This window comes from Abramis brama (assembly GCF_963993115.1).
Source record: "Abramis brama genome assembly, chromosome: 4".
NCBI lineage: Eukaryota > Metazoa > Chordata > Actinopteri > Cypriniformes > Leuciscidae > Abramis > Abramis brama.
The window spans coordinates 2,492,156-2,505,279 of record NC_139966.1 but is presented as its reverse complement, the minus strand read 5'-3'; the positions used below and the strand labels follow the sequence as shown (position 1 = coordinate 2,505,279).

Here is a 13,124-nt window from a genome sequence, read left to right as displayed (position 1 = left end):
TTCACACCCACTCGCAGAGCGCGCTATTCATAAGATAATGTGCTGAGGTGATCTATGCAAAATAAGGTAACGCCCCCTGAAATGCCTTAAAACCAGCAAGTTTCATTCATTCACTTTTCTGCGCCGTTGGAAGATGACACGGTTCACTGGTGAAGAAGCCCTTCAGCTAGTCCTGGATAGTGATGACGAGTTAACTTTTTCCTCAGAAGAAGAGCGGGACTCTGACGACAAACGTTTGTTTTTTGAAGAGCGACTTGATCCAGCCGTGGATAATATTTCGGATGAGTAAGTCTTTTTAAATTTACTTGCATAAGTTGACAAGCTATTTTATATAAACGTAGACTACATATTTTACTGGTTGGACCATTTCGATACTTGTCATTCAGAGTAATTTATATTTAAATGGTCTAGGCTATGCTGTATAAAGTAGGAGAGAGTTTTATGCAGTCTGTTTTCTTTCGTTTTTAGTAGTTTTGTTCAAAATAACACATTTCAAGCTTTCTATATATTTCTCTGGTATTTTAGGCAAAGCTTATGAGTTTGGGTTCATTTATGAGACGAGCTCCAGTTCACATGCCGACATGGAGCTCTATTGCCTGCTATTTTTAATTCTTATGTATTAAATACAGGCAATTTGTTGATGAAACAACGATTAAAATTAAGATACAATTAATACAAAACGAAATTCACTTTAAAGAAAGGTTTTATACAAAAATAAACCTAATGAAATCAAAATCTTGTCTGCCCACTCCCTTTGTCTCCCGATTGCGCATGATCTTAGATCATGGCCTGTATGAAAGTTAGAATTTTGAAATTAATTTAGAAAATATTATGTATGTTTAGATTATATTTTGACTAGTGTTTATGCTGCCTCATTATCATCAACGAAAAGTGCTTGCAAATATCTATTGCAAATGTGTGTATGTGCTGAAATGTGTAAATATGCCCAGCTGATGAATTGCAAATGTGTTAATGTTTGCCTTGTGCTATCTCCGTAATGGCCCATTGACACGTAATATACGCCTACAGCACGTGTCTACAATTATTCGCATCAGTTATTCATATAGACTAATGGTAATATACTTTGAAATATTTATGTTATAATAGTTTTCAACTTTTAAAAAAAAAAGGAATGTAGCTGCATCACCTTCATCTGCAACTCGGAGGGCGCGCAGCAACACAGTCGAACATCAGAAAGAGTAAGTACATATTTACCCATGTTCGTTCAATTTTTTTTACAATATGAGCCTGTATGACTTTATTTTTGGAGGTTGGTTGATAATGTTACATATTTTTTCTTTGTGTTATCTTATCAGCATGCTAATGTCTATCAGTTGTGCATGTGCTGGAATAGTACTCTAAAATATATGATAATAATAGTTTTCAACTTTTTTTGAAAGGAATGATGTAGGTTCTGCAACTCGCACTAAGAGGACACGCAGCAACATAGACAGAAATCAGAAAGAGTAAGTACATATGTGACCCGATCTGGCGAAATGAGTCGGAAGTCGCAACGTTCCATTTTAAGATATGGGCCGATTATGTGAAAAAAAAATGAAATAATAGATTTGAAAAAAAAAATTTTTTTTTGCTAAATTTCAAAGAACAGACAGGTATTTAAATGACTAATAAAGTTTACAAAGTTTTACTAAATTCGCTGAAAATGAATATTGCTTTTCTCAACTCCTCTCCTCACCTCTGAGCATTTCCCGGGAATCCCCTCAAACGTCTCTGCTCTCCAAATATGGTGTTTCACGTTGTATAGAACCAATCAAAAAGCTTAGAAATGTACACAAACGCTGATCATTTGTCAATGGGAAGCCCCGTTTCGACTGACCGGCACGCGATTGGTCCAGCCATCCTCCTGTCAGACTCGTAGCGCTATGTGTAAACAAGCTAGCAGATCTCCTCAGAAAGATTAAATATTATTAATTTGAGAAATGTCGCTGTCAAAAGAGAGCAAAGTCGCCAAAATGTCGCCAAAAGCGTTGAACTCACTAGAGGCTTCTAACCTAAGCTCTGCTGCTGGTCATCAAGAGTGGCTAAGGCTAGTCAGTGATTTTTTTGGATCTGGAGACGTGTCATCCTCTGATGACAGCGACAGCAGTGACAGCCCTGTGGTATTTATCGTGTATGGATGTGAGTGAGTGCAATTATTCTGTGAGTGTATTTATCTGCAAGGAGAATCCATTACAATGTGTTTGATTTATTTTAACCCAATATTTAACTGTTGGTATCTCCGTTATGAATGTGTTACACTGTTATTGTCAACTAGCCTACACAAAGATATTGCATAGGCTAACATTATTTTGTTCTCTGTTTCCTTGTCTCTCTGCCTCTCTCACTTCTCTCTCTCTCTCTCTCTCTCTCTCTCTCTCTCTCTCTCTCTCTCTCTCTCTCTCTCTCACACACACACACACACACACACACACACACAGAGACACACACACACACACACACAGAGAGAGAGAGAGACACACACACACCCTCTCAAGGAAAACGGTAGCACCTCTGTTCAATCTTTCTGATTTTAGTAAATGTTTGTAAAAGTGCCTTTTAAATTATTTATTAAAATAAAAACTTTAAAATAATTTGAGCTTCAGTCTGGTTTAATAGCATATATTAATGTCTTTGGTCAAATTAAGCTGTACAATAAATAGTTTATCCCTTTAAATGCAATGGATTTTGAAAGATATCAACAAAAAACGGGCAAAAAACTTTAAAAGCGATTTTCTCAGGTTTTCAATTGGAAAAAGAGGACAGACGACCATAATTCAAATGTGTAAATCTTTACAACCATTCAAGGTATGACTTTGACTTGGATATCATTTGAAAGCTTATGGTCTCCTCTTTCCATTAATACCAAAATCTCAATTTTGAAATTTGGGTCACTGTGACTCATTTTGCTGGATCAGGTCACGTATTTACCCACTATTTTACAGATGTTAGACCTGATGTTGTTTTATCAACATGCTGACTGTCCATCAGTTATGCATGTGTACTTAGTACTTTGTTCAACCTTTATTAATATTAATAGTATTATTTTTATAGGAATGTGGTAGCATCACCCTCAGCCTCACCTGCAACTCGCACTGGGAGGGCACGCGACAGGTGTCGTTCAGTTTTGAGAACAACTGAAAAGTAAGTACACTTATTCCCTTTCTTTCAGATATTAGTATAATTCTTTTTATATATTCTGGTTTTACATAGTCCATACAAACATTATGTGTCTGTATAGCTTTGCATCTGGCCAATGTTACTTTTAATGACTGAAATGCAGTTGTTATATTTTGTGTAATAAACATGCTCACAGTTGTTTGTTTGTTTTACAGCTATAAAGGTGATGGTGATCATCAGACACCTGTTGCAAAGAGGGCCAAGACAAACATTCAGACAAGCAGCAAGCAGTCTACTCTGTCATGGCAAACAGAGACTGACATTGATATGGTTCCACAGACTCTGAGATTCCTGCCTGCACGGAAACCTGGCCCACAGCTGAGTCCTGCTGACGCACACACTCCTCTGAGTCTCTTCAAAATGTTTTTTTCTGAGAATGCAGTGTCAACTCTGTGCCACAACACCAATGCTCAAGCTGCTGGTGCAATTGCTAAAGGCCGCAAATATAAATGGACTGGTGTCAGCATCAGTGAGATGTACCGCTACATTGGGCTGCTTTTTTACATGGCTATGGTGAAGATCAGCTCCATCAGCGACTACTGGCGGCAAGACAGTCTTTTCTCTTTGCCTTTTCCTGCCACAATCATGTCCCGGGACAGATACCGCACCATTTCATGGAATGTGCACATGAGTCACCCAGATGCAGATAAGGAGAATGACAGAAAGAGGGGCACACCTGAACATGACCGGCTTTTCAGGGTCAAACCTCTCATGGACAGTATTCGTCATGCTTGTAAAGCCATCTATCATCCTAAAATAAACTTAGCTGTCGATGAGAGAATGGTGGCATGCAAAGCACACACAGGTATGACACAGTACATGAAAGCCAAACCAACCAGATGGGGTTTCAAGTTGTTCTTGCAGACTCATCAAATGGATACACTTTGGACTTTTCTGTGTACACAGGAAAGAACAACTTTCCCACAGGCCATGGACTGTCACATGATGCTGTAACATCTCTTTTGGACAGTAAAGTTTTAGGCTCTGGGTATCATGTGTACATGGACAATTTCTACACAAGCCCAAAGCTCCTCAAAGACCTGTTTGCAATGAAGTTTGGTGCATGTGGGACTTACAGGGACAACAGGAAGGATTGCCCACGTGATGCAACTAATTCACTCTCCAAAAAATCTGCCAGAGGATCCATCAGGTGGATTCGGGATGGCCCTCTTGTATTTGTTAAGTGGATGGACACACGAGAGGTATCTGTCTGTTCCACCATTCAATCTGCTTATACTGATGAGACTGTGCAGAGGAGGGTGAAAACACAAGATACATGGAGGACAAAGACATTTCCATGTCCTACACCTGTGACTGCATACAACAAACACATGGGGGGTGTGGACCTGTCCGATCAGCTCTTACAGTACTACACTGCACAACACAAAACAATGAAGTGGTACAGAAAGATCTTTCTACACTTCTTGGACATTGCTGCCACCAATGCTTTCCTTATCCACAAAGAGCTATGTGGTAACATGACCCATAAACAGTTCATGGAACAGCTTATTGCAGAGCTCTGTGGTGTGTCACAGAAAGTAGCACCAAAACAAACCAGTAGTGACCATGTGCCGGTTTCAGGAGCTGAGCTGAGCTCAGATGCAAAGAACATTTGCACAGTTGGTCGCAAGAGCTGTGTGCTTTGCAAAGGACAGCTTGGTAAAAGGCAGGACACACCTTGGAAATGCCAGGCATGTAATGTTCACTTGTGTCTTCAGCTGAACAGGAACTGTTTTCAAAAATGGCACCAAGACATGCAACTATATTCTATCTGCCTTTATTTTAGTTTATTTTGCTCATTTTGCATTATTTTGCTTTATTTTGCTTAGAGCCCGCCATCAACGGGGCATAGGCATTTACTGTGAGATACCTGCAAATTTAGAACATTTAGTTCCTCCACATAGAGGAATTACAATAAAACAGATTGAAAAACAAAACCTTTGAATCTCCTCTTCTTTGTTCAGGCACTTGATGGCCCATTAGCCACTGGGGGAGTGTATGTCACACCCCTGGTCTGAATCTCATTAATATTGATGGGCCTATACCCCTCCCATGCATAAACCTCTTCTGACAAAAAAACTGTTTTACAAGGTTTAAATCAATGTATTGTTTTATGAGAACGATTAGGCAGGATGATTTTCACATCATTGTGAAGAAAATACTCTAGGCGACAATATCCATTAGTCAAAAGTCTTGTGGACACATATTTACTATATGTTTTGTGGTGTTATTTCAGCAACTTTCATTTAAATTTTTTCAAATAACCACGCATAAACATTATTCTCTTAAAAACACAAAGATTTACAAGCATGTTGATCAGATATGATGGTAGCCCTGTTTGTGCTTTATAGAGTGAATTTACACCTTTGCCATTAACATGTTTATAAATAACTGAAAAAACAACAAATGTCAGAGCATGTCAGAACACCTCCAGGGCCCAGAAAACCCCTCAGACTCCAGAGGGTTAAGTATAAGTTCTCAGTCATAAGCATGTGGAAAAATAAATGTTTTTAACCTAGATTTAAAAATCGATTTATAAACTAAAAGCACCAATTTGAAATCTATTCTGTAACTGACTGGAAGCCAATGCAAAGTTTTAAGAACCGGAGTAATGTGCCCTGTTCTCTTAGTCCTGGTTAACATTCTAGCAGCAGCATTCTGAATAAGCTGCAGCTGTTTTAAATGTAAGATCTGAATCTATCACAACCAATTCTAATCAATTCTAGCAATAAATGTTTGAGACAATTGGATATGGCTTAGTATGAATTTTGAAGGTTGTGATGTAATTATATAAACATGGCCGGATTTACTTCATACTGTGACATAGGCAAAATCAAATTGGGGCCCTCCACACCGCATGACCAAAACCGCTACTTTGAAAGGAAATGGGGGAAAAACACTTTAAAAAAACAATTGTCAATGTGATATTGTGGCTTTATATGTGATCATATACTTGCATGTGTCACTATAAACTTTACCAAAATCAATCTCAAATGAAGTTGGGAAGTTTTTGTCCAGTGAATGTTGTGTTTTTTCATCATTAGAATGGCTGCATCTGAGGCAGTCAGTCCGTCACATTTTCATCAGCTTAAAGGTTATGAAGATTATTGTAGCTATGTGGCCGCTGATTTTTTTCCGTTTTTCACGATAGAGATGGGACGGAGTTAAGAGGTTTAACTGACAGTTTAAGGAGACAATGGAGTTATGAAAATTGGTCACAAGCTCTTTTTAATACCTCTTATTGGTTAAATAGCGGTAACCCACAGACAGACTAAAGGTATACAAATTGTAATGATTTATGTTAAAAAGGATAAAATTTAAATTGTTTTAACTTATAAAGTAATTGTCTTATATAGTTTTGGCATTAGAGTGAAATTATAATAATAAAAAATATATATTTCTCCCCATTGTATTTGGGGAGATTCTTGCATTCGCATGAATGTGAAAGCAACACAGACTTGGGTGCGCGCTTGTTCAGGAAGTTTTAGCTGATGACGATGTATTTAGTTCAATAAAACACATGTAGGGGCTGATAGTGTTGATGATTTACCTTGGATACGGGCGAGAGTGAGCCTGCAGTGTATTCGCACATAGGCAATCAGAGCAACAAATTAATGGCAATCCACTAGGGATGGGCATTTTTCTAAAAAATGTATTCGAATATTTGTGCTCATAAAAAAAAAATTAAATATTAATTTATTTAAATGTAGTTTAACAAGAAAGACAATATTTTTTAATCTTTACGCCACCCTTTCTGAAAAAGTTTATGATTAGCAAATATACACACAACAAGTTTACATCAGGCATGTGCAGAGGTAGGGCTCAACCTGCCCTTTTTGCCCTTACACTCCGAAGTGCCCTTTTTTTGGTGGCGGTGTTTTTTTTGTTGTTGTTTTTTTGTTTTCAATAGATCAATGCTATTGATATCACCCTTTACATCTGTCTGTCTGTTGTACAAATATTTAGCCAATGAAAGTTCTTAAAAAGAGCTTGTGTAAACTTGGTCAATCCTCAAACTGACCTGATAACTCCGCCCCCTCTGTCTTGACTGAATGAACTGAAGCTCCGCAGCAGCCGCACAGCAGACAGTAGCTGAACGAAGTTTTGCAAGGGTAAACAAAGATGTTGTTGTTTAAATAAGTACTAAACACTATGTCTATATAGGCTCATATTTTATTTATTTGATGTCTGACTGAGACGTATGGGACCTGAGAGAGAGGTCTAGCATTTGCCATCTAGTCATACATAGCCTACACTTAAATAGCATGTGCATTAGCATTTCATCTTTTATAAAATGAGATTTTGGCCAAATGTATAACAACAGGAAAAACAGAGAGCCCATTTAGCTACAACAAAATAGTTTGTAACCTGTTGATGAAAATGTAATGTGATGTCGCCGGCGCCGTTTTAATGACAGACAAAATGCACATTTGCACACATTCGCTGGTCAAAAACCCCGTAACTGCATTTGAGTTAGACTTTTATAAAATGTTAACAATATGTTGATAAGTTATAGGCCTACAACAACATAACATTTGTTTTCACCATGGGAAAATCATAAGCACAAGTGCGCCCCCGCGCTGTTTTGTACTGGAACTTACACAAAGCGACTGAGTGAGCATCGTCACCTAGGTAACATACATTCCTAAGAAATTTCTTCTTTGCTTAATGATGGCTGATTATTAACATTTAATCATGTTATGATAATAACATTCAATTATTAATTTATGGCTTTAATGTGCACATATTCGCTATCTAATTTTTGAATCTATAGTATTCTATACTCTCCGCTTGTCTTCACATGTATAAATATGGTAAAACTTTTTTTAGGGCTTTAGGGCTAAATAAGCCCTAAAACCCTGTATATATATATTACCTATATTATTTGTATGGTTGTTAGTAATAGTGAATACATCTAAAGCTTTTGAGACTATTATTTTGTGTTATAGAATTTGTCATGAAAATGTGACCATTTCTTCTTTTTATGTAGGCTTACTAAATAATCTTAATATAAAGAAGGAAGGGAGGGAGGGGGGGGGGTACCCTTTTTCAGTTTCAACACATGCCCATCTAAAGGTCTGTTCACAGCCCTGGCTTACATTATATCTTGAGATTTTCTTTTAGCGGAAAACATTAAACAATGTGTGTAAACAAAAAATATACAGAATTAAAGCTGAAGCAGAGTGAATGGAAAAAAAAAACTATAATAAAGCAGACAGTGCCATTATTGTAGAGAATGTACATATACACTCGAATCAGCATATTATTAGTATTATTTTTTTATTCTTTCACATTTTCATGTTAAGGAATAAAAAAGAATATTCTGTACATATGCATGGATGAAAGTAGGCTCCTCAGTCTGATAAATATAAAGCCAGGCACAGACAAAATGTGCTCGCTGACAGACGTTGCAGGGACACAGATAATGTGTGCTTTGCGAAGTTTCTTACAGCGCTTTGTGTTTTCTGTTCTTAAACCTGTCTCCCGCAACGAAACTTAAAGGAAGCATATGTCTCGATCATTTTGCTATCAGGTAAGTTCTCTTCTCTGTACAGCTGTAGTAATGAATGTAGTGAGGCAAAGCTGTCTTTACTCATTCGACTGGTGCTTAGATTTCATGTGATTTCATGGTGGTGATATTTATGATTACTCAGTTTCACCCTACATTGTTTCTGCATGACATGTTGATGTAAGAACTGATTTTCCAGCTAAGACGAAAGCTTAGATAAAACTCACCCTGCTATAAAGCAATAAAACACACCCTGGACAGAAGATCGCAAAGAAAGAGCACAGGACATTGTCCTGTCCAAACTTTTCTCCTTCCTTATCTCTGCATCCCCCTCCACCCTTCCTCTCCCCCTGAGTCAAGTCACTAAAAGTTCACTTAGAATGTCTATATATCACATATGATGTATCTTGTGAATCTATTGTTTTTCCTTTTCATGTTTGGTATCATTTTAAATGTCTCGATTGGTAAAATGCGATTGGTAAAATGGTCTTAATTTCATTGCAGTCATTGGTATTATGAGAAAGATTGAGAATTTAGGAGAATCCTGTTCTCCTCTTTGGGTGAAGTCTCTTTAAGATATCTGATAATTCTCCCCTCTCCCCCGAAACCAGGTGCTACCCCCTGGGGTACATGAATTGACCCAAAACAACTCTAAAAATATATTTGTACAAGCCTTTTGTTCTGGTCTGGGTATTTAAGGGTAGGTGACAGCAGTCTTTGGGAACCTGTAACCAGGAACAACCCCCATACAGTGCTGTGTCAGTGTTTTCTCAAGTCTTACACTTGGAACACTCACACACCACTGTGTGTCTCTGTCAGGAATGCATTGCTTACTTTTAGAGTCATCTTTGAGTAATTGATGTCATGTATTTATTATTTCTGAATTGGCTTTTAATCACTTGTGTAATTGGCATAATACATTTTACCTGACAAAAAATGTTACATCTTGATTTATTCTGAACTATTCTGAAATCATTCTTCCTAGTAGATCAAAGTGTAGTCTGGTGTTTCCGCAAATCTCTGTCCAGGATAGATCAGACCGAAGGCACTATGAATGGAGCATGGGGCACATCATTAAGGAGACCTTTCGATTTCTGACTATCACTGACTTAGCACACTCACAACTATTAAAAAAATTACACCTTTTGTTATGAGTAAGCATAGAGCGAACGCTTAAGGGTAAAATAGTTGCACTGCACCCTCTGACTATTTCAGAACTGGCTACGTTTGTGATCATGAGCGCACATTTGTGATGGGGTTCATAATGAATGAATAATGAATGAAGCGATACCGGGTCCATAATGAACCCACTGACCAAGATCAGACTGGCGAGGCTGTGTCCGTGAGATCCACGTAAACCCAGGGCGTGTGACTCTGTGTGGCGTCGGGTCCCTTAATGAATTAATAATTGAAAATATAGGATACCCAGAATAAATCAAAGATCTAAATTAAATCATAATCAATATTTATGATTACTTTCTAATAAGAAACACAATCTAAATTTGATTATCATTTGAAATTGGAGTCAGATTAAGAGTAGAGCTAAAGTAATATTGAAACTAAATTCTAATAAATTAAGTGAACTTCACTGGAGCACTGAAAAGACAGTATATATATATATATATATATATATATATATATATATATATATATATAGTTTCCCCCTCTAAATTTGATGTAATGGATTTCGAATTTTTGAGAGACCCCTGTAATTATAAGAATGGTTTGGAGAGACCCCTGTAATTATAAGAATGGTTTGGAGAGACCCCTGTAATTATAAGAATGGTTTGTATATATATATATATATATATATATATATATATATATATATATATATATATATATATACAAACTCAAATAAACATAAAATCACATTTACCATAAAGCAATAATGAATACACAAAAATAAATAAATAAATAAATATATATATATATATATATATACAGTGGGGAGAACAAGTATTTGATCCACTGCCGATTTTGCCGGTTTTCCCACTTACAAAGCATGTAGAAGTCTGTCATTTTTATCATAAGTACTCTTCAACTGTGAGTGATGGAATCTAAAACAAAAATCCAGAAAATCACATTGTATGATTTTTAAGTAATTAATTTGCATTTTATTGCATGACATAAGTATTTGATACATCAGAAAAGCAGAACTCAATATTTGGTACAGAAACCTTTGTTTGCAATTACAGAGATCATATGTTTCCTGTAGTTCTTGACCAGGTTTGTACACACTGCAGCAGGGATTTTGGCCCACTCCTCCATACAGACCCTCTCCAGATCCTTCAGGTTTCGGGGCTGTCGATGGGCAATACAGACTTTCAGCTCCCTCCAAAGATTTTCTATTGGGTTCAGGTCTGGAGACTGGCTAGGCCACTCCAGGACCTTGAGATGCTTCTTATGGAGCCACTCCTTAGTTGCCCTGGCTGTGTGTTTCGGGTCGTTGTCATGCTGGCCACCCAGCCACGACCCATCTTCAATGCTCTTACTGAGGGAAGGAGGTTGTTGTCCAAGATCTCGCGATACATGGCCCTATCCATCCTCCCCTCAATACAGTGCAGTCGTCCTGTCCCCTTTGCAGAAAAGCATCCCCAAAGAATGATGTTTCCACCTCCATGCTTCACGGTTGGGATGGTGTTCTTGGGGTTGTACTCATCCTTCTTCTTCCTCCAAACACGGCGAGTGGAGTTTAGACCAAAAAGCTCTATTTTTGTCTCATCAGACCACATGACCTTCTCCCATTCCTCCTCTGGATCATCCAGATGGTCATTGGCAAACTTCAGACGGGCCTGGACATGCGCTGGCTTGAGCAGGGGGACCTTGCTTGCACTGCAGGAATTTAATCTATGACGGCGTAGTGTGTTACTAATGGTTTTCTTTGAGACTGTGGTCCCAGCTCTCTTCAGGTCATTGACCAGGTCCTGCCGTGTAGTTTTAGGTTGATCCCTCACCTTCCTCATGATCATTGATGCCCCACGAGGTGAGATTTTGCATGATACCCCAGACAGAGGGAGTCATCTTGAACTTCTTCCATTTTATTTTAATAATTGCGCCAACAGTTGTTGCCTTCTCACCAAGCTGCTTGCCTATTGTCCTGTAGCCCATCCAAGCCTTGTGCAGGTCTACAATTTTATCCCTGATGTCCTTACACAGCTCTCTGGTCTTGGCCATTGTGGAGAGGTTGGAGTCTATTTGATTGAGTGTGTGGACAGGTGTCTTTTATACAGGTAACGAGTTCAAACAGGTGCAGTTAATACAGGTAATGAGTGGAGAACAGGAGGGCTTCTTAAAGAAAAACTAACAGGTCTGTGAGAGCCGTAATTCTTACTGGTTGATAGGTGATCAAATACTTATGTCATGCCATAAAATGCAAATTAATTATTTAAAAATCATACAATATGATTTTCTGACGTCACTTTCAATGCGTCTCTCACAGTTGAAGTGTACCTATGATAAAAATTACAGACCTCTACATGCTTTGTAAGTAGGAAAACCTATATATATATATATATATATATATATATATATATATATATATATATATATATATGATGACTTCAGATGCAAAAGCCTCTAAGTGCCATCTGAAATGTCCTTCTAGAATGATCATTTTTATCTAGCTTGTATGTTTATGTTCAGTTATTTCACTTTAATGGCAATGAAAATGACCTATTAATTGTCATTAAAGTGAAATTACTCAACTTAAATATACAAGCTAGAAAAAAATGCTCATTTTAGAAGAAAATTTCAGATGGCACTCGAGGCTTTTGCGTCTGAAGTCTTCATATATATATGTATATACTTTAAACAAACTACTCCAACACCTATTGTCCCAAAAACTACATTTCCTGAAATTCCCAACTGAATTTATAAAGGACACCAAGAAAGACCCATTTTATTTAACAAAATTAAATAAAACATCAAACCCATATCTTGGTTGTGGTTTCATTTACTCACTAACGTGCACTCTGGAAATAAATGATTATTGGCTTGTCGCTCTTTGAGGTTCAATGCGTGCTAAAGAGGCAACGTTGCACCTCCAGTTCCAATGTTTGGGTAAATAATATTTAAAGAAACAAAATAATTACATAGAAATGTATAAATAGACACCAAAAACATTAATCCCTTAGAGCAAACAAAATATAAATTTCTCATACAAAAATAAAATAAACCATTCAAATGAAATGTTTATTCAGTGTGGCCTTAGCCATCACAGTGATTAAATACAATCAACTTGTTAACAAGTTTATTCATGTTTGTGATGACATAACTTAAACGCAAATGCACCAGGGTTCGATAGAATCAAATTGAGTGTGGAACCAGATCCACACTGCGGGGGGCACTGGGATCAATCGTGCTCGCAATCGTGAGGAAAAGCCTTCACACGCGAGCAGCTCATGATCCTGTTTTCAGTGTTTCAGAGTCAGGATTA

General features: G+C 37.5%; 2 protein-coding genes across 2 annotated transcripts in view; both read left to right on the top strand.

Annotated features, from left to right (window-relative positions):
- LOC311081541 (protein NLRC3-like) overlaps positions 1–13,124 on the top strand; it is a 96,948-nt gene that overhangs the window by 54,267 nt on the left and 29,557 nt on the right. The window lies entirely within an intron of this gene.
- On the top strand, positions 1,137–5,639 carry LOC311081565 (piggyBac transposable element-derived protein 4-like). Its single transcript, XM_084112120.1, has 4 exons — positions 1,137–1,199; positions 1,401–1,466; positions 3,052–3,141; positions 3,333–5,639. The coding sequence occupies exon 4, from the start codon at positions 3,445–3,447 to the stop codon at positions 4,129–4,131; it is 687 nt and encodes a 228-aa protein (XP_083968246.1). The 5' UTR covers positions 1,137–1,199; positions 1,401–1,466; positions 3,052–3,141; positions 3,333–3,444; the 3' UTR covers positions 4,132–5,639.

Bases quoted from the DNA above. Each gene is read 5' to 3' on its own strand.
- LOC311081565 (XM_084112120.1), top strand. From the start codon at position 3,445: ATGGTTCCACAGACTCTGAGATTCCTGCCTGCACGGAAACCTGGCCCA.